This window comes from Monodelphis domestica, chromosome 1 (genome assembly GCF_027887165.1).
Source record: "Monodelphis domestica isolate mMonDom1 chromosome 1, mMonDom1.pri, whole genome shotgun sequence".
Classification (NCBI taxonomy): domain Eukaryota; kingdom Metazoa; phylum Chordata; class Mammalia; order Didelphimorphia; family Didelphidae; genus Monodelphis; species Monodelphis domestica.
The window spans coordinates 158,408,643-158,429,983 of record NC_077227.1 but is presented as its reverse complement, the minus strand read 5'-3'; the positions used below and the strand labels follow the sequence as shown (position 1 = coordinate 158,429,983).

Here is a 21,341-nt window from a genome sequence, read left to right as displayed (position 1 = left end):
CACAATAATCGGTTCCAGGGACAAGCCATGGTTCCATGCTCTGGGCCGCTGGGGAAAAGAAAGGAACCAGCAGCTAAGGTACAGTAAACTCGAGATGAGGGTTTTTACTGACTGAAATACTCTAATGAGAATCTAACTTTCCATAAGTCATGCTCATCTGGATTTCATTATAAACTGTGGCCTCGAGCCAATAATGAAATGGGTTTGGCCAGGGTGCAGAATGACTGCAAAACAAAATGGACTCCAAACATCTGGAAAAATGAAGAGAAATAGAAGAATGACTTGTGAAGCACTGGCTCCCAAAGCTGATGCTTTGGTCCTTATGCTGCCTGCTTTAAGAGATGAGGACTGGAACGGGGAGAATGGGAGAGCAGAAAGAAGGGGGAATTCCTGTTCATATGCGATGTGAATTTTAGGGTCTAAGCTTGAGCAATCTATGGATTCCTAAGAAATTCAAAGTGGCATTATTTAGCTTCTCTGGGATAGAGCCACCTTAAGCATGCTGTGCCTAAGCAGTTCTGTTTCGCCCTTCACAGAGACTGAAGCCACTTGCTTGTTGCTCTTGCTTCTCATTTTTCACATCTTTCTAAGAGCCAGCGATTACCCTCCCAGTGTATTCAGTTTTCCTGATTCTAGTATGCAGGGGCCAGGCGAGGAAAAGTGACTTGGAGGTGAGAGGCAATTTCAAAAACATTTTGGACAAAATGTGGTAGAAGAGGAAAAAATGAGAGAAAAACAGTTGAGAGTCAGGTGGTCTCATCTACTCCCTCTGTCTTTATGGCCTTCTCTTAATCTCTCAGGGTATCCAATTCCTCATCAATAAAATAAAGGGTAATAGACCAGATGATTTTTTAGGGTCTCCAGGAACCCTAGCCTACCCCAGATTTTTATGGTCCCCCTTGGAAATATGCAACATTGGAAGGTAAAGCCCCAACCCAAAGGAAGACCTGACCTGTATTCTGCTCCCCAGCCTTTGACAAAGCTCATGCGAATCGTACACATCCGAGTCAGCTGGTAAACAGCCTCGAAGCCCTGGTTGACAGACTGAGCCAACAGGGCTGCAAACTCCTGGTTGTTGAATATCTTCAGGTTACATCCTGTCAACAAAACCAAAATGTTATCTCCTTAACTCAAGAATATGTGCTGGGGCAATGTGGACAGAGAGCCAGACCTGGGGTTGGGAGGACCTGGGTCCAATCTGGCCTCAGACCCTTCCTAGCTGTGTGATCCTGAGCAAGTCACTTAACCTTGTTTGCCTAGCCCTTGCCCTTCTGTCTTAGAGTTGTTACTAAGACAGAAAATAAGGGCTTATTGTTTTGTTTTGTTTTTTAACTGAATCTTCTTCCATACTAGGTAAACTCTAGGATACCCCACGTAGCATAGAGCACTGGAATCAAGGAAACTTGAGTTCAAAACCAGCTGCCTTAGACTCAGCCATGGGACACTGGGCAAGTCACTTAAACCCTCCATCTACCTCAATTTCCTTCATTGTAAAATGGGGATAATAATTAGCACCATGGGGTGGCTGTGAGGGTCAGAAGAGATGACATTTGTGCAAAGTGGGCATGCAATTATATGTGCAACATATATGGTGCAATTAAGTCTCCGTAAACTTTCTATTTATTTATTTATTACTACATGCTCAGTCTTGTGTTTGGTTGTGGTGCAGTGGATAGAGCACTAGGTTTAGAATCAGGAAGTAATCACCTTCTTGAGTTCAAATATGGCCTCAAATACCAGCTGTATGACCCTGGACAAATCGTTTAGCCCTGTTTGCCTCAGTTTCCTCATCTAGAAAGTGAGCTGGAGAAGGAAATGGCAAACCACTACAGGATCCTGGCCAAGAAGACCCCAAATGGAATGTACCAAAACTGGGACACGAATGCATTGCTGGTGGAGTTGTGAATTGATTCAACCATTCTGGAGGGTAATTTGGAATTATGCCCAAAGGGCACTAAAAGACTGCATGCCCTTTGATCTAGCCAAGGTCTGTATCCCAAAGAGACTAAAAAAAATGGCAAAGGACCTGTTTGTACAAAAATATTCTAGCTACTCTTTTTTGTGGTGGTAAGGAATTGGAAACTAAAGGGATGCCCTTTGATTGGGGAATGGCTGAACAAATTGTGGTATATCGTGGTGATGGAATACTATTGTTCTGTAAGAAATGATGGACAGGATAATTTCGGAAAGACCTATGTGAACTGAGGCAGAGTGAAATAAGCAGCACCAGGGGAACTTTATATATAGTAACTGAAATGCTGTGAAATGATCAAATGTGATGAGACTTTGCTACTAACAACAATACAGTGATCTAGGACAATTCTGAGGAACTTATGACAAAGAATGCTATCCACCTCCAGAGAAAGGAACTGTTGGAGTAGGAATGCAGATGAAAACGTGATTTTCACTTGGATATTGGGTTTATTATTTGGGGATTTGGTTTTATAAGATTATTCACTTACAAAAATGAATAATATAGAAATATGTTTTGTGTGATAATACATGTATAACCCAGAAGAAGAAAAAAAGACCCTAAATGGAATCACAAAGAGTGACTGAACAAGTGAGATTAGTGATGATGAACATGGAAGGGGTGATTAAAAATCAAGTCAAATGTCCTCTAAGGTTCCTTCCAGCTCCCATTAGATTAGGAGCTCCTCAAGTGCAGGGACTGCCTTTTGCCTCCAGGTATATGCCCAGTGCTTGGCAGAGTAACCTCTTAATGTTTCTGGGTTGACTGACTGGTAAATCCATGCTCTTTGGATGTTCCCTTCTGGCTGAGGTGACCAAAGAAAGCTTCAACGGAGAAGACAGAATTTTGTCTCTTGAAGAGATTGGAGGTTGCGATAATGCCAAGAATGAGAAAAAGTTTGGAGACCAGAAAGCGGAAAGCATTTTTGTAAGGGCCAATGTGACAGCTTGGCTGGTGCCAATAATTTAATTCAAGTGGGCATTCGGGCTTTATCCTGTGGGTTATGAGTCACTGGATGATTTGTGACTTAATTAAACTTTACACAAACTCAAGAGCAAACAGCTCCTTACCTAGTTTCCTAGACTGAGTCAGGCTGAGAAGGGAGCCCAAGAATATCTCTGCCCCTGACAGCAGAGGGGCTGGGGGCAGTAATTATTACACTGAGACACCTCCACGCCAAGGGGATAGGGAGGGAGGAGGCTTTATCATTACTTCAGCCAACAAACTGAAGCACATAGCAGGACCCCCAATTTAGGTGGCGTGGAAAGTGGTAGAGGGAAAGTGAAGTCTGAGACATCCATAACTGGGAGATTTTATGTTGTCAGGAGGGAAGCCTAACTCCGCTGATATGCAAACAAAAATGGCAACACTCAGCTCCAAATTAACAAAGGACGAAACCTGGCAGATGGGTCCCTAGTAGCCTCTGTTTCTGCACAGCCAGCAAGAAACCTAGAAGCTGACCAGATACCAGAGAGCAGGGCAAGGGATAAGAGGTGAGAGAGAGTGTGTGTTGTGTGTGTGTGTCCACAAATTTCTTTAGTTAGCTGAAGATGTGCTTTTAATTCAGCTAAATTCTTCATAGAATGAAAGCTCTTTAAAACAGAGGTTTTAAGGATGCTAATAGAGAAGGCTGAGAGAGACAGAAATGCAGTTTTTTTGAATACCAAGAATATGTAAAGCAGAGAAACAAAAATGAATGGTAGAAATCCCCAAAAGGGGAGAAGCAGTGTTGTTGGAGAAAGCACATTAAGCTTTCATCTGCTAATAATGTCTTTGAGAGCCATCAGGTTCATATCCACCCCCACCTGCTTCAAGGGGAAAACAACAATGAAACCAAACAGGAGGGAGTGGGTAGGTGCACCAGGCAGGCTTGGAGTTAAGAGAACCTGGGTTCAAATCTGGACTCTTACCTGTGTGACCCTGGGCAAGTCACTTAACCCCCATTGCCTAGACCTTACCATTCTTCTGCCTTGGAACCAATACACAATTTTAATTCTAAGATAGAAAAAAACAAACAAACAAAAAAGAATCTCTACCTTTTTCCTGATTTGGGGGGAAGGAGGGAAATCATCTAGTCTCTAAAGGAGTGAAGGAGAGGTAAGGGATCCACTGCTTCCAATATGATCTGTTCCACTTTCTGAAAACTTAAATTGTTGAGAAGTGTGTCCTTGCATAATCTGAAGTCGGTACCTCTACAACTTCTGTTTTTCCTTCACTTCTGTTCCTGTGGTTGCCACTAATCCCCTTCTAGCCCCTGTGTCCTCCCTCCAAATCCAGGTTATTCTCAGGTTTGCGCTGCAAACATCATGCCAACTTGCTCCTTGTTTCTTTCTCTGCTAAAAGCAATCCAAAAAGGGAAGGCAAAAAATGTAAGCCACAAACTTAGATTCCAGTTAAAATGCTTCTAAAGATATAGACGTGTGATGCACACCTGCATACCGTGTGACGCTATAAGAATTTACTTCTTAAACCTTCGTGTCTGTTCATTATTTAAGGACAACTTCTGGCTATGACTTCATTCAACATTTCCTCAGCCAAGGGCCAGGTGTGAATTGAATAAGAAGCGAGGTATCTCTGACTGAACGTCAGCTTCTTCATTTTTTGCTGGAGCTGGCCTCCCTAAATGATTATAAACTTATACTTAAACAGAGAAGGAAAAAGGCTTCTAAAAGGAAGCCGATGCTTTTCTCTAATTTATGTATTTAAAAAGAATTAAACCTTCAAGAATGGAAACTTCTCTTCCCACTGAATGTTGTGAAATTGTAATGGCTACATTTGGGCCCCCAAAACGAGATACAAGATTTGCTTCTCTTCTTTACAGCTGTGGGGAAGGACTATTGGTGTGGAATGCTTCCTCTGTTGAACTTGGTTAATGTGTTAGTTTTCCTCGATTTCCATTTCCTTTCTTTTATGTTCTTCGTTTTAGGGATGGCTTTCTGGGCAGGGGAAGAGCAGTAGTGTACTAGCAAATGTTTAAGGATCATAAGGGGATACACAACCCATTTTAAAGTTTAATCATCACTTTCCTAAGTACGGATAATCAACAAGACAAAAGCACAAGTTGTGATTTGTAGCATTTGCCAATTTCCAAGGTTTTAGAAGCACAAATGCTCAAACTGAAAATTTAACAATCAGTTCTTGGGGATGTGCGGCTCCAGCTTACTGTTAAGGGATGGCCAAACTGGGAAATGGAGGAGATGTAAAACTGAAAAATACATAATAAAAAACTTCCTAGGGCATCTTTGGCATAATAACTGTTCACGAAATTTATTTTACCACCAGGGAATGTATCAAGTGGCTCCTGCCAACACTTCTTTGTTTAATTGGATTGGGAAGACAGATTGAGAGACATGGGTCACTACCTGGCCCTCTGTAGGCTGTGATGGTACATGGTACAGTGCTGGGTTCAGAGTCAAAGGAACTGAATTCAAATTCAGACTTTGTCACTTAACAATCTTTGTGATCTTGGGCAAGGCAATTTCTCTGGGTCTCTGTTTCTTCATATGTAAAACAAGGGGCTCAAATGAGATGACCACTAAGAACCCTTCCAAGTCTATGTCAAGAATACTCGGATCTTCAGCAACCTGCCTCAGTCTTTCTTGAGTTACCCCCTTGTTCTCATTCAATAAGGGACATGGCTAGGGGAGAAAGCACCCCAATTCTGTTTTGGGATCCTGAAGACTATACCCAGCAAAAGCTATACAAGTTGGGGCAGCTGGGTGACTCAGTAGATTGACAGCCAGGCCTGGAGATAGGACATCCTGGATTCAAATCTGGCCTTAGACACTTCCTGTGCTGTGTGACCCTAGGCAAGTGAGTCACTTAACCCCCACTGCCCAGTCTTTACCACTCTTCTGCCTTGGAACCAGTGCTTAGTATTGGTTCCAAGCTGGAAGGTAAGGGTTTTAAAAAAAAAAACAGCTGAATTTAAGTAGACTCCATATGGCCTGCATTGTCAGCAAATAGTATTTATTAAGCATCCCTTGGGCACATGGCACCGTGCTGGTCACTGTTAAAATACAATTAGATAAATGGCATTTCTGCCCCCAGGGAACTCCATGAAAGCAACCAAGGTAACAGGGAGAAGGTTGAATCAGTGAGAAGGCAGCTGTGCAAACACAAATGGTAAAGAAGGGCAGAAAAGTAAAGAAATGTCCTCAGATACTCTGGGGTTCCTAGAATAAGTGTAGGGAGTCAGGAAGGGTCCCATGGGGCTGGATTACCTGGTGGAATCTTGCAGACGGTTGCTGGGTGCCAGCCATAGCGCTGATTACAGTTAGGGGACTGGACAAAAATGGCACTATCGCTGAGGCATTCTGCAAAGACCTCCCCTCCAATGTAATAGAGACGTACTCCTCTCCCTGCAGAACAAACACCGACAGAAATAGTTAGGTTACTCAGCACCAGAGTTCAATGTCCACACGATAGCCACTGTTCTCCATGTCAGTCTGCAAGACAGACTGTGACCAGGAATATTCACACTGACAGTGGCAGGGGGTTTGTGCCCCACAAGTAAGGGTCAAGAATGGCACGGGCATTTCACATCCCCAAAAAAGACCATGCACGTGCCCTAGAAATTTTGTCCAGCTTTTGAGATTCATTTTTGTAACCTTCAAAGGGGAGAAAATGATGAGAAGCCACTGAAAACATGGCTGAAAAGAATATACTGGATGACTTTTCCACAACTATAACCCTAAAACTAACATACACCCTCTGAAGGGTCTCAGGCAAAAGAAACACAAAAGACAGTGACCTCAAAAACAGGAATGGTTCTTTCTGGATATCTTGCCAGACTGGGCAGACCTTCCCTTCCCTTGACCTTCCCTTACCTTCCAGGCCCCAACTCTGACATTTAGGTAGCAACTACTGAATCTGATTTATACCTCCCTCTCGACCCCCTAGAAGTTTTTTTTTTTTTAACTTTCCATTAAGAAAAAAACAAACAAAAAAAAACCCTTTCCATAGGCTTAACATACAATTTCCATCTTGTTTTAAATTTACCCCAGATGGACAAACTATTTTTAAACTTGTTTCAAATCCAATTACGTAAGGCCTCTAATATGTGTGCGCACTCTCTCCACTCCCTTTCTCTTTCCCTCTCCCTCTCTATGTCTCTCTATTTCTCTCTCCCCTCTTTCTTTCTCCCTCTCTTCCTCTCTCTGTCTGTCTCTCTCTTCCCATTCTCTCTCTGTCTCTCTCCCTTCTCTTCCTCTGTCTCCCCACTCTTCTTCTCTCTCTCTGTCTCCCTCTCTCTTCCCCCCTCTTCCTTTCTCTCTCTCCATCTCTTTCTTTCTTCCTCTTCCTCTCTCCCTCTCTCTCACTCATTCCTCTACCACAGTGATGTTCCCTGTCTGCTATAGAGAAAGGTCACCATTTGTGTTCATTTAGAAGAAGAATAAAGGAGTGATCAGAAAAGTAAGCCCTGGATCACATGCCAAGGCATTGAGCTTCATTCAAAAATGAAGAAAGCTGACATAAAGTAAGCTTGATGTACTCATCATTCTGCCTTTCCTGTTCCCACCACTCTACTTTTGGTCATTTCTATTGGAGTCGTATCTAGGGGACATATGAGATACTGCCAGATTGGATTATAATAGAGCTGTTGAAGGAAAGCAGATAGGCAACTGTGCTGTCAGATTTGAGAAATAGGAAGCCAGAGGGGCCTGTGAGAATAGAGATGCTAAGGCCTTTAAAAATCAACTGGGGTGTTCTTCCCTTTAGAAATTGTGCTTTTAAAATATATACTCACACAGGGGCAGCTGGGTGGCCCAGTGGATTGAGAGCCAGGCCTAGTGACAGGAGATCCTGGGTTCAAATCTGGCCTCAGCCACTTCCTAGCTGTATGACCCTTGGCAAGTCACTTAACCATTGCCTAGCTCTTACCATTCTTCTGCCTTTGAACCAATACACAGTATTGATTCTAAGATGGAAGATAAGGTTTTAAAAAAATGTTTCCCCCAATTTACCTTCTTTTCTGTCATTTTACAGAAAAGCCTAATTATATAAGTGCATTATACATTTTTATGTTTCTAAACAAAGTGCCTACATCTGTAAAGAATGACAGGTCCACAGAACTGCAGCCAGAAGGACCCTTAGAAGTCAACCCCCTCATTTTACAGATGGGGAAACTGAGGGCCAGAGAAGATAAGTGACTTTCCCAAAGTCACACATGTAGAAATGATCATAGCTGGGATTTGCACTAAAGCATTTTGACTCCAAATCCAGTATTCTTTCTCTGTACTGCCACAGGTATCACCTGCTGCTTAAAGAACACCACCAAAAACCCAGATTGCATTACATTTGCATTTTTCACCCTCATCTTTTTCTTCCCCTAAAATATGTTTGTTTTTTTATGCCTTCAAAATTTCCACAAATTTTACATCTTTCGGTAGAAGTAGCTAGGAAAAGCAGGGGAAAGGGTAGGACCATCAGTGCCATACTATCTTCAGAGAACAATGTGATATATGGCTGGAAACTTGGTCAGAGGAACTGATAATGCTCATCCTTTCTCAAGACAGTCACATTGACTTGGGCTCTCATTTCCCACTGCTCTCCAGCAAAGCCCCCATCTGCTCCAGCTTCCTGGGAATGGACTGGTCCAGCCTACCTTGGGAGGGTGAGCAGGGGACTAACTGGGAATGTGTTTACCAATGTGCCGTCTAGTGAGCTCCACGGCGGCATTCCTGTTCACATTGGACAATAAACCCAGGCAGAAGCGCTCCGAGTTGGATGGGTCAGTGAAGCCATCCACTGTCATGGAAGGCTGAGAGGCATGGAAAGTTTCTCCCACCCTCTGGTTCAGCTCATAGTAGGAGATGGAACACCAGAAGGCTGGCTCGCAGTAAGTAACGGGCTGCAGATCTGCATAAGGCACAAAAGGACAGAAAGGAAGTCATCAGGCAGGTAGACAAACTCTATATCACTAAAAATAATGGGAAGACATGCAGAATAATGCAGAGGGATGAAATTAGAAATAGCAAAGCCCTGGAAATAATAAGAGTAGTTACACCAAAATCCAGAGAAAAAATCCACTTGTTCTAAAAAGAATACAGAAATGGAATGATTCTGAAATTCTCTTAAGATTATGATATCAAGGGAGCAGTTAGGTGGCTTGGTGGGTTTTTGTTTTGGGGTTTTGTTTTTATAAGATTGGTCCCATAGGGGCAGGTTGGTAGCTCAGTGGATTAAGAGCCAAGCCGAGAGACAGGAGTTCCTAGGTTCAAATGGGGTCCCAGACACTTCCTACCTTGGTGACCCTGGGCAACTCACCCATCATTGCCTAGCCCTTCCTGCTCTTCTGCTTTGGAACCAATACTTAGTATTGATTCTAAGACAGAAGGTAAGGATTTAAAAAATTAATATACATTTTCCCTTTAAACAAACTAAGTGTGTATTGGAAAGTTTATAAGTTCAAGCCCAACCTGTTTTATTTTTGTTTGAACATCTGGAATTTTTTTTTTGGCTAATGTTTACTAAGTGTAGACAATTATGATTTAGAGAAAGAACAAATGAAGTTACAAACACTGATAATTGCTGATAAATGCTAATTTTTTATAAGTATCAAAATAATTTTGATAAATACTAACTAAAAAAATAAAAACATCAGGAGACCTGGGTTGCACTGTCAGACCTACTACAAACTTTCTATGTGACTTTGGAAACCCAGTTCATTTAAAATACTGTGGGCCAGTTTCTTCATGTGTGAAATGGGGATAAGACTTATCTGATGTAAATCATTGTTGTAAGATTCCTATATACTATGTCAGTACCTTTCCTAATGTACAACTGGCAAAAATTAGATGAAGAAATATAAGAAAAAAGTTATTTGAAAGGCATCAAGCATGAGGCAGCTGGGTAGCACAGTGGATTGAGAGCCAGGACCAGAGAGAAGGGAGGTCCTAGGTTCAAACCTCACCCCAGACACTCCCTAGCTATGTGACCCTGGACAAGTCACTTAATCCCTACTGCCTAGCCTTTCCTGCTCTTCTGCCTTGGAACCAATATACAGTATTGATTCTAAGATGGAAGGTAAGAGTTACTAAAAGGCAAAGCATAAATCATGCTACCAATATAAGGTGATGATATTGTGGGAAATAAGTGTGTGCATGTGTGTCTTTGTGCATGTCTTCCTGTGTGTTTGTAAATAAATGTCTGTATGCACATGTCACATGAGTATACATTTGAGTGTGCTTGTGCATGTGTTCATGTGCATGGCTGCATGGTTTGTGTGCACATGTACATGTTGGTTTGATTATTGTATGCATGTTTGTGCATGTATTTGCATGTTTTCATGTTTGTGTGTATACAGTTGTTCTGTGTGCATGGGAGGGCATATGTATGTTCAGATGTGTTTCTGTTTATAAATGTTTATGTATATGCTTATGGCTGTGTATGTACTTACCTGCGCAAGTGTATGTGGCTCTACAAATATTCATGTTCATGTGTACAAGCATGTATTGCATCTCTGAGCCAATCTATGTGTGCACATGTGTATGAATGTTTGTTGCATGTTTGTTTGTGTGTTCAAATGTGCATGTGTGTGTGATTCACCAAGCATGTGTACTCGTTTTGTGTGTTCATGTATATTAATGCATATGCATACACAATTGTTTCGCATATGTGTGCATGTAATGGTTTAGGTTTATTCTGTTTATCAGTCCATTGGTATATGCATGTGTATTTTCATGTGTATGCGTGTGTTTGCTTATGTATTGTGTGTATGTTTATATCAGTGTATGCACATGAGTGCAATTTTGTGTGCATGTGTGTCGATGCATGTGTATGTTTGTGGTATATGAATGTATGCAGTTTTGTTTTCAGCTTGTGTGTGTGAGCCTATTTGTGCATGCTTGAATGTGTTGGAGGGATTTTGAGTGTGTGTATGTTTCTCAGTATGTGTATATGTATGTGTGTGTATTTTTGTATGTATTCTTATACCTATACATTTGTACCTATGCATTTTGTGTCTGTCTTTGTATGACATGTGTGTGTTGGTGTACTATATGGGGATTTGTGCATGTGTTTGTATATGTCTGTGTATATGCCTGTGAGTGCACGTGTGTCTGGATTCATGTGTGTGCATGGCCATGTACACATGTATATACATGTTTCTGTTCATGAGTGTGTCTGTTTATATTTCCACATGTCTATGGACATGTTTCCACAATCGAGTTTGCTGGTATTTGTGTGTGCCTTTTCAACTGCACATTTGTGTATACAAGTTTTCCCATTCCCTGTGCCCATGTGTTTATGTATTGTAATGCACATGAATTAACATATGTATAAACAACAGGTGCAAACATGCACACAACTGCCCATGGAAGCACACATGTGAACTAGCTTTCATGTGTGCATGTTTGTGTGTTTCATATATATGTGTGACTGTGTCACACTTGTGTGTTCACATTTGTTGTGCATGCAACTGCATTATGTGCATGTGCCCCATGTGTGGGTTTGCACACACCTCTCTCTGCACATATTTGTGTGTCCCTACATTCATGTGTGCATGTGTTCATCATGTATAGCTGTTGCATGGGTCCATGCTAATGAGTGATTTTGTGCATGGTATGTACCTGTTGTCTGTATGCCCATGTGTGTGTGTGCAGGTACATGCATGTGTGCTCACGTGTGTCTGGGGGTACACATGTGTACCTGCTGGAATGGGAGGTTACTTCCCTGCTCGGCTACTGACTTCCATGGAGCTTTGCCTCCCCTAGAGCTCCAATCACCCCCTCTGACCAGTCACCGTGGAAGCTCGCCCCTCGGGCTGGTCAAGCCCTGTGAGCTCCAATAGGGGGCTTCCCCCGCACTCTCACTCCTCTTCCTCTCTAAGGGGGCACCCAGCCCTCTAGCTTGCTTCTTCCCCCCCCCCCAAGATGTGTTGGCTCCCCCGACAGCTCTGGGGCATCTGCGGCACCTTCTTCCAAGACCCCAGATAGACATGGCCACTGGTGCAGGGCCAGGGGCAGATGCTTGGGACTCACCACTAAAGACCTCCAAGCTGACATGAAACGTTGAACAATGAGGCACTGAACCCAGCCCTTCAGCAGTTCTAGATTCCAGTGACCGCAGGGTCATTGGTTCTTTGGCCTCTCACCCTGTCCCTAAGGATAACCTGGCTTGAGGGCATATTTGCTGAAATTCCGTTAAATGAGGTGACCTAGAAGAGCTTTATTCTAAGCTACCAGCCTGCAGTGCATGTAAAATGCTTCCTGCCCTACACAGGGCTTTTCATAAAGCCTGCCTAAAAGGTTGGTCTTTCTCACCCAATACTATGCTATGCCAAAAGCTCCTGATTCTGGGATTATGTCCCTGCACCAGCGAATGGGACCCTGGCTGGGATTCAGGGGCCAGCTTCAAGGCTTCTCCTCTGTCCCCTACGGCACCATCTCCCTCTGGAGGAAATCAGCAGCCTAGAACACAAGCCCTAAGCCTCTCAGAAGCTTTAAAAAACCCTAAAAAGTCTGATTAAAAAAAGCATTCCAAACCAGTCAGGGTCTGAGGCCAATGGCTACACCTTCATGGATTGCCACTTAAAGCTGAACAATTGCTGGTGACTCCAATTAATCCTGTACACCTAAAAGCTCATTGCACAGATGGGGAAAAGCAGGTAGGAGTTGGGGGAAATCTGGGCTCTCATCTGGGACATGTCCCCCAAGACAATGGAAGCTCCTCGGGGGCAGGAATTGTTTCGTTTTTATCACTGTGCATCCATTGTCTGGCCCAGTGCCTGGCACATAGTAAGTCTAATAAATTGCTTGTTGGTGGACTCATTGATTATGAAAATGACTGGCTATATAGCCCTGGGTATGCCTGTTCTTCTCATAATGGAAAATATAAAGAATGATGATAGATGAACTCTTAAAAAATGATTGTTCTAATGTTCAAAGTAGGCAAATTCCATGCAGCAGAGCCAATACCATGGAGAACAGGGGGGAAGAAGGGGAATCCTCACTTCCCCTGGGCTGGTTCTCATCCTAGCTCTTCCCCTTATTAGGTATGGGACCTATAGCAATCATTTCATGTCACCAGGACTCAGTTTTCTCATCCTAAAAGGAAGACGCTGGACTTTTTAAGGGGCAGCTGGATAGCTCAGTGGATAGAGAACCAGGTCTGAAATCCTGGGTTAAAATCTGACCTCTGACACTTCCTAGTTATGAGTTCCTTAACCCCAGTTGTCTAGCCCTTCCTGCTCTTCTGCCTTGGAACCAATACTTAATATTAATTCAAGGGTTTAAAAAAAAATCAACCTAAGAGCTCGGTTTCTGCTTGAACAGATTGTTCCTGCTGGCGTAGCCTCTGTCTGGTGAAGCATGGACTTTGGCCAGTCAAGGGGAGGGGAAGTATAACTAGTTCCCCACTGCCAATATTGTAACAATTACATTAAAGAAGGAAAAGCAGAGTCCGGCATGCCCATGCCCACTTCCTTGTTTGACCCAGTACTAAAGTGATGCCCCTCATCGATTTTAGCTTGGATGACCAAAAGCCTATAATATCTCAGAATTCAGAGTTTGTCATAACCGCAGCTTGAGCCAGTGGGCTCCCCCAGGCAGATCTGAGGTCTCTGCCAAACATCCCTGCATCTCCCAAGGACGTGCTGAACAGACAACACAACATGGTATCAAAGCAACTCATGGAAAACGTTTGTAAGGCAGGAGCCTGACACTTAATTAGGAAGATGCCAGCTCTGGGGAGCTGTGGTGTGGAGCCAAAGAAAAGTTTGACAGCTGCTTTTTCAGATAGTATTATTTAGGTTAGTTAACCTCTGTTTCAAAACATGACCAAACTCCTAGAGCAGTACTACTCCCAGACACTTATTTGTTATACCCGAGTATCCATGATGAAATATTTCTGCTCTCCAGCACCCTCCCCTTCTTTCCCTCTAAATTATCTCCCAAATATCCCAGACTACTTGTAGACTGAATTGCAGTCCACACCATTCCCCTTTCCTGGCTGCCCATTTGTGTCCCATTGTGGGTCATTTATTCTGCCAGAGGAGAAGCGTTTAAGATGACCGAACCTACAACATCAACAATGAGCCACCCATGCACTCTCCAGAGTAGAAAACACATGACTTCTCCATTGGGCACAACTGAGTGCCTTAACTTAGGGCTGACCCTATGCCAGGTTCAACTCACTGAATGACCTCAACATTGAGATCAGCTCTTCACTGGCAAACTCTCTGTTTTGTTTAAAGAAGAAAAAAAAAGAATAAAACCCAGAAGGCAATACTTGGCATCCAAAACTGCTATTAAAAACATCTGTAAATGAACCAAATCCAGTTGGGGTGAGGGGATTGGGGGGGGCAGGAGAAGAAGGGGAAAATGCCGTAATATAAAAATCTAAGGCAGTCAATGGACCAAGTAAAGAAGCCAAACTTGGCAGAGAGGATGGTTTTAAAAAAAAAGGCAACAAGATAGCCCACATCCATATTCCATTTACTCCTAGAACCTGGAATCTAAACTAATCCATCTGGTAATTGCTTGAAGAAACCCAATAACTTGCTCAGAAGTCACATACCGTTCCTCCTTCCACCTCCCCAAACCCCATCTCATTTATACCATTAAGTGGCAAATCTTCTAAGCACCTATTCTTGGTTATGTCTGAGGAGAGCCAAAATTTGAGTCCTTATATAATGAAGACCATTAAGCAGACTTTTCCCTGATAGGCAAGTAAGCTGCTCATTGGGCATTGAGACCCTCTGGTTAGATACATCCTCCCTCCATCCCTCTCTTTCTTCCTTCCTTCTTCCCTTCCTTCCTTCCTTCCCTCCATCCCCACCCCCTTCTTTTTTGGAATCAATAATATATATTGGTTCCAAGGCAGAAGATGGTAAAGGCCAGGCAATTGGGGTTAAGGGACTTGCTCAGGATTATAATTTGCCGTAATACTTTTACATCACTAATAAATTCCTTCCTCAGGGTTTTAAATAAATGATAGCAAAATTTATTCAAAGCATTAATACTTATCCCTATAGTTCCCCAGAACAGCCAGGGAATAATGTACTCACTTGGAAGGGTTTTCTCAGGCAAGATCATTACCTTCTTCCTCTTCCCCCCCCCTTGCCTCCCCAATTATACACTCTGGAAAATCTGTAACACAAACACACACACACGCGCGCGCGTGCGCACATGCGCATGCACGCGGCCCCACTTTTGTATGACAAATCCAGTACCTGATTTACTTGGATGGTTGTCTAGACTTAAGGAAGTGATGGAGAAAATGATGATAAGGCACATACAAAAGTGCATCACACTTAACATTTATTTTCCCTCCAGAGAGCTGGTTGTTAAATATTTACAATGAGTGAGAGCAATAACCAATATAGTCTAGGAAAACTGAATTTTCCCTCACCCCCTTGTAAAAATAACTGACAACTTGACATCCTGGTGGTGAGAAGAAAGCAAAGGGGAAGGAGACATGTCAAGAGCATCTTTTTGTAAGGCTAAAGTTTCTACAACCTCAAACTACACGCAGAATAGACACTTAATACGTACTTACTGAATTCATGTTTTAGAACTCCTAGTAAATAAATACCAGGATGGTTTTAGGCATGGGGGGGGGGTGTAATCTAAAATCAACAATCCATACTATGGAGTTCTTTGATAAGAAAAGTTGCACAGGTTAAAGTGAACATTCAAAGTCTCTGATGGATTGGATAATAGTTAGAACACTGGATATGGAGTCAGGAAGACATGAGTTTTGAATCCTGCCTCAGACACTTACTAGCCAGGATAATTCCCTTAACCTCTCTGGGCCTCAGTTTCTTCATCTACAAAATAATAAAGTCTGATCAGATGTTCTTTAAGTCCTTTCCAGCTCTAAGCCACAGACATACAAGGCACAATTTTCAACCCATGAGCAAGACCTTTAGAGATCATCCAGATAATATACAGCTAATTGTTTAACTAGCTTCTATTTTTAGATCAATATTATTCTGAATTTAACAATATTGTAAATAACTTAATGGATGAAAAGGATGCTTTAGCTATCAAGAAACTTTTATAATTGGGAACATTTGCTGCAACAACTCACTCTAGAAAACACTTCACTTTCTCCTTTCCTAATAGAAGCCAAAATTTTGGGAAATAGCTTCTATTCCCATCCATCAGGATACCAAGGTGCACTCAATAGAGACATCTTATCTCCTCTTTTTAACCATTAAAAAAAAAGTTGGTTGCATAACCAAGCTGACTCTCAGGGCCATTTTTTAAAAAGCCCAGATTAGAAGTATCTGAACACCCAAACATATAAAAATGTATTTCTTCAGGATTTATTATACTCTCTTTGGGCATTTCATTAAAGAATCTTATTTATTAACTTTTTAGCTTCCCTGTCTTTTCAGCATTTCTAATTTTATTTAATCATCCATAGATTTGATACAAAAAAATCTTTTTACTTTTTTTTAAGAAGAAATGGACACTAATCAGTTTATGGGCTCAGGCTGACAACATAATGTCACATAATATAACAATGTATTATATGATATGATATAAAATATAATCAAATGACTGTGCTTTACATATTACTTTATTCACTGAATGATTCTAGGCCCATAAGAAACCAATTTCTAGGTTATATGACCATTTTAGACTAATCTTAAATAGTTATTCACATCACTTGGGCACATATGCTATGTGGTACTATCTTTCAATTCTTTTGTTTTTCCTTCTTGTACTTACTGCTATGCAACATCCCAGGATTTCACAGAACAAAAAGAATTGGAGAACTCATGGACAAGATGGCATAAAATGCCCTCCAATCCTAACCCTTTTATTTTCTTCCCACAATTCCATTTTCTTTTTTGTATACTGTAAAGGGAAATTCAGATTATTCCTTCTTGGGGAAAATGTGAGGGAATAGTTTAGGAAATAGCTGCCTTGGGCATCACAGCCCTCCCAGTTGCTTCCCCCAAAAAAACCCACAATGCCTTTTTAATTGCATTTCTTTAAAAAAAATCAACAAGCATTTTATTAAATGAGTACCTACTATGTGTCAGGTATAAGTGCTAAATAAAACCTCAAACTCTGGTGAACCACTGCCAATTTGCTGAAACATTTTTCCTTCTTCAAGAACTAGTCTTCATAGAGAGTTAAGTATTCAAGACTTAAAATTAAAACAGCAAGACTAGAAGCAAAGAGGCAAGTTCACAGTCTCTGTCTTTAATTTCATGGGCATAAGATAGCTTTTAGTCTGGAAAGTTTGTTTTTAATAATTCTTACAATCCTTTCACATCAGGAATTTGATTTTCCCTGTGCAACGCCCAATACTAACAATGAAATCATTTGCACAAAGAAGTTAAACCATATCCCTGTCATATTTTACAGTACTCAACTTTTCAGCCTGCCTTAAACTTTTTTTTTAAGCACACATGTGGGAGGAGTTGGATTTAAAAAATACACATCTGTATTTACCTTCATTTACCCCTCCCCTGTCTTCCCATGCCTGGTTTTCAAGTGTCTTCCCATACTGCAAGTTATGAACATTAACTCCTACCACAATGATTAATAACAGAATGGACTTGATTCTAATTAAGATCCAAAAGCCAGAGCAAACCAAACCAGCTTTATAAACCTGGAACCAAAACCCAATCCTTCTTTCTCTGACTCCCTCTCTCTGTCTTTGTCTCTGTCCTTCTCTCTCCCCTTTTTCCCCACTCTCTCTCATCACCTCCCCCCCACCCTCATTCATTCCACTAAATCACAAAGAAAATTTGTCTTGTTAAAAGTAATTTAGTGAACTGGCTTCCCCTGGAACCAAACCAATGGGATCAAACACCCCACCCCATCCCCACCACCACCCCCAAAACCTGGGCTTCTTAACCTTTCTATGTATCATGTTTCCCTCCAGCAGTCTCTAGCGAAGCCCATGGACAGACACTTTTCAGAAGCATTCTTTAAGTAATTGAAGGAAATGCTCAATTTTAATTAGAGGTTGGTAAAAATAAAGACTTCCTTTTTTCCCCAAGTTCACCCACTAACTCTTAGATCTATGGGTCCAGGTTAGGAACCTCTGTTCTAGATCTTCAGAACCCAAACACCAATATCCTTACTGAGGCTGAAGTGAAGTGATAGCACACTTGAATCTGCCTTTGGTTAAGATTTAGTTCTGTTTTTTTCCAGGTAGCCTTCCCAAGCTCTACTGTGTAAGCTTGTACCAATTGAGGAAGAGAGGGCTGCTGGATTAGAGGTACTGATCTAAATGAAACTGGAAAAGCTACCTAACAGCTGGGGGGGTGGGAGCCCCTGGATGGGGTATGTCAAAAAGGAGGAGGAGGAGGAACAGGATGTGGGACTACAAGGAACTAAGCACCAAACCACACACTTCTGCTTGACTGACAGAGCCTACCCATTGTGGTTTTTAAAATTTCGGGGATATTCATTATCCAAAGGACAACTAGGTGGCTCAGGGGAGAGTGCTGGACCTGGAGTGAGGAAGATGAATCTTCCTGAGTTCAAATCAGGCCTCAGACATTAGCTAAATGAACCTGGGCAAGTCACTCAACTCTCTAGAAAATGGCAAACCACTCCATTATGTTTACCAAGAAAACCCCAAAGACTGACATGACTAGAAAATGAAAAACTGAACAACTGCATTTGTTATGCCCATCAACCACCCAAAAGAAATATAACCCAACATATAGCTAGCTCTTGTCTTTCCTAAAACCTCAGTTCTCAAATTTCTAATTCCATCCATGACCCCAAAATCACTGAACCTAGAAACCTTTTCAGCAACTGATAAAGACAACTGCAGTGGTGTGAGCCCTTGATCATTATGGCTCTCCCTAGCTGGTTAGTGGGAGTCAATCCATCTTAGCAGAAATCAAAAAAGGAAGAAATACTTACCCAAATTATTGTGTGCGGGGGACATAGGATTTGGAGATAAGTTTGGAGACCCTGCAATGGCAAGACAGTGTTGTTATTTTTCAGAATTATTTTACCACATTTTCCCTTAAGCACTCTGTTGCGGTCAACTTGGCCTAACTGCCATTCTCCAAACACATCATCCCATGTTCAGGCACTGCACCTTTGTGCATACTATCCCCATTACTCAGATGCTCTCCCTTCTCACTTCTGCCTCTTAGAATCCCTGGTTCTCTTCAAGACTTATCTGAAGCACACTTTCTACAGGGTACTACAAAAGTCATAGAGCTGTTTTAAGGAATCAAAGCTCAAAATGACACTCTAACTTTTATTCAACTCAAAATGGTGCTAAGACTTGAGACATATTGTACATAAAGCCTTTATGGATATTCCTAGCTATTAGCCCTTCATATCCCACCCAGTACTTTGTGACATATGTGTGTATATACACAAACATATGTGATATGTATGTTACATATATGCACGAATGTGTTCATGAATGCCATTAAACGAATATATTTGTGATATGTGTCCACACATGAACATACACATAAGAGTGCGTATATTTATTTGCTTGTTGCAACAACTCACCCTATAAAACACTTCATTTTACCTTTTCCTTCCAGAAGTCAATACTTAGGCTGCTCCCTTGCCCATCTGCCCATCCAGACATCCAACATGGGCATCTTCTCATGTCCTCATTTTTACATACATAACAGTGTGTGTGTGTGTGTGTGTACACATAATAGTTACTTATCGAAATGGTATTCATCTAAGATATTTATCTGTGAACATATTCATCCCCTCCAAGTAGAATATAAGATCCTAGAGGGCATGGGCATTTTCTATTCTTATCTGGGTGTCTCCAGAATCTAACACAATACCTGGCACATTGTAGATGTTTAATGAATGCTAGCTGACCTGAGTTGTTCTGAGTTCAGAAAAGGGATATCTTTGAACAGTTAACACATATTATAAAGGATCCCAGGACACTATAAGGATGATATTGGAAAGTGTCAGTTTCAAATGTTGACAGTGTAATGGTTTTTCTGTGACAGTTACTCTCTCTGGATGTGGCAGTTGATCTGAGGGAGTGGCAGTGGCTCTGAGTGCTGGGGGCAGGTGACATCTTCTTTTCTCTCTCTCCTCACTGTCTGAGGTAAAAGGAAATAAGGGGAAAATCTGAAGGAGCTAAGTGATTTTCCTTTTTCAACTTGTTTTATCTCTGAGAAGACCAAAGTCTGCTAGGGCTCAGAGTCCTAACTTGGTTCTTGCTGAGGCTTAGCTAGCTAGTTGTTATCATTTTTATAACTTGGAGACAAAGTTAAAATGTATATACTTCATATAAGGATAATGGTGTTAGTTTATTGTAGAATAGGGAAATTTTTGGTTAGACAGATCAAGAAGGATCAGGGTAGCCTGTGAAAACAGGAGAAGCAGTTCCTTGTCAAAGCAAGGAGTTTTATTTGGGTGGAGTTAGCATCTCTTAGAGTTAGAAATCCTTATATTCTCAATAAACAGTTTATTTTTGTATAACAAGAGTCTCCTTAGCATCCTTGCGCTTGGCCCTGAAGAGAAGTTCACTTATGAGCTTCACTTCATTTACATAAACTGAAGATACTTTTTAAGCACAGCAAGCAGAGTATCTAATCAGTTTATATCCATAATCAATTCATTGACATATTTTTACAACACATGACCTTGCAGTTCTAGCTGTTGGATATTTTTCTTACATATACAAAAGGTAATTCTTGTTGTTCACTGCTGACAAAGGGAATATGAAGATCAGATGGAAACTTCCCTTTTATTCAGTAGCCCATGCATCCAGGAGCCATATTTTCCAAAACAAAAATCAGAACATATGGCCAGACAAAAGATATTCTCTTTGCAAAGACTCAGTAAAAATATACTTTTTCCCTCCTTGAAATCAGGACTGTCCCAGAAAATATAGAACATATGGTCACCATATTCATGTACTCAGTCAGCCAAAGGTTGGATCTGGAGCCAAGTGAGCTAGCAGCTCTCTCAATTATCCACAGTCACAGCTTTTGATTGGTTGGCCTGCCTGGTGTACTAAACTCTATTGAAAGGCATCTGGAAATCCCAATTCCAATCTTGGATTTCAGAAAACTCATAAACCTTCCCTAAAAGGCATATAACTGAGTGATCACACTGGAATGTGGCGCACAAACTCATGTGTATGTACACACATACATAGACATGCATATATTCAAAAATCTAAACTTACTCCTAATTAGACTTAAGCAAAAAAACAAACAAACAAACAAAAGTCCATAACATTAGTCATATTTTAATAAAATAATGCTGGCCTTCTAGGTCTGCAGTATCACTCATTTGTTCCTAGATTCTGTGCAAATTGAATTACTTATGACAAGTTCATTCAATTCAAGAGCTGCCCACTCAGCCCCATGATGATAAACTGAATGTCCTCCTCTAAACTTCTAGTATCATCCATTATATGCTACCTTGGACTTTTGTTTTCCTGA

At 41.5% G+C, this 21,341-nt stretch overlaps 1 protein-coding gene across 1 annotated transcript in view; it reads right to left on the bottom strand.

Moving 5' to 3' along the window:
- The window catches only part of SMAD3 (SMAD family member 3), a 173,186-nt gene that overhangs the window by 6,445 nt on the left and 145,400 nt on the right, over positions 1-21,341 (bottom strand). Inside the window, exons 5-8 of the mRNA XM_007479607.3 lie at positions 18,817-18,867; positions 8,621-8,833; positions 6,196-6,333; positions 953-1,097 (exon numbers count right to left, since the gene is read on the bottom strand). Of these exons, the coding sequence (XP_007479669.1) occupies positions 953-1,097; positions 6,196-6,333; positions 8,621-8,833; positions 18,817-18,867 (547 nt within the window). The remainder of the gene's footprint in view (positions 1-952; positions 1,098-6,195; positions 6,334-8,620; positions 8,834-18,816; positions 18,868-21,341) is intronic.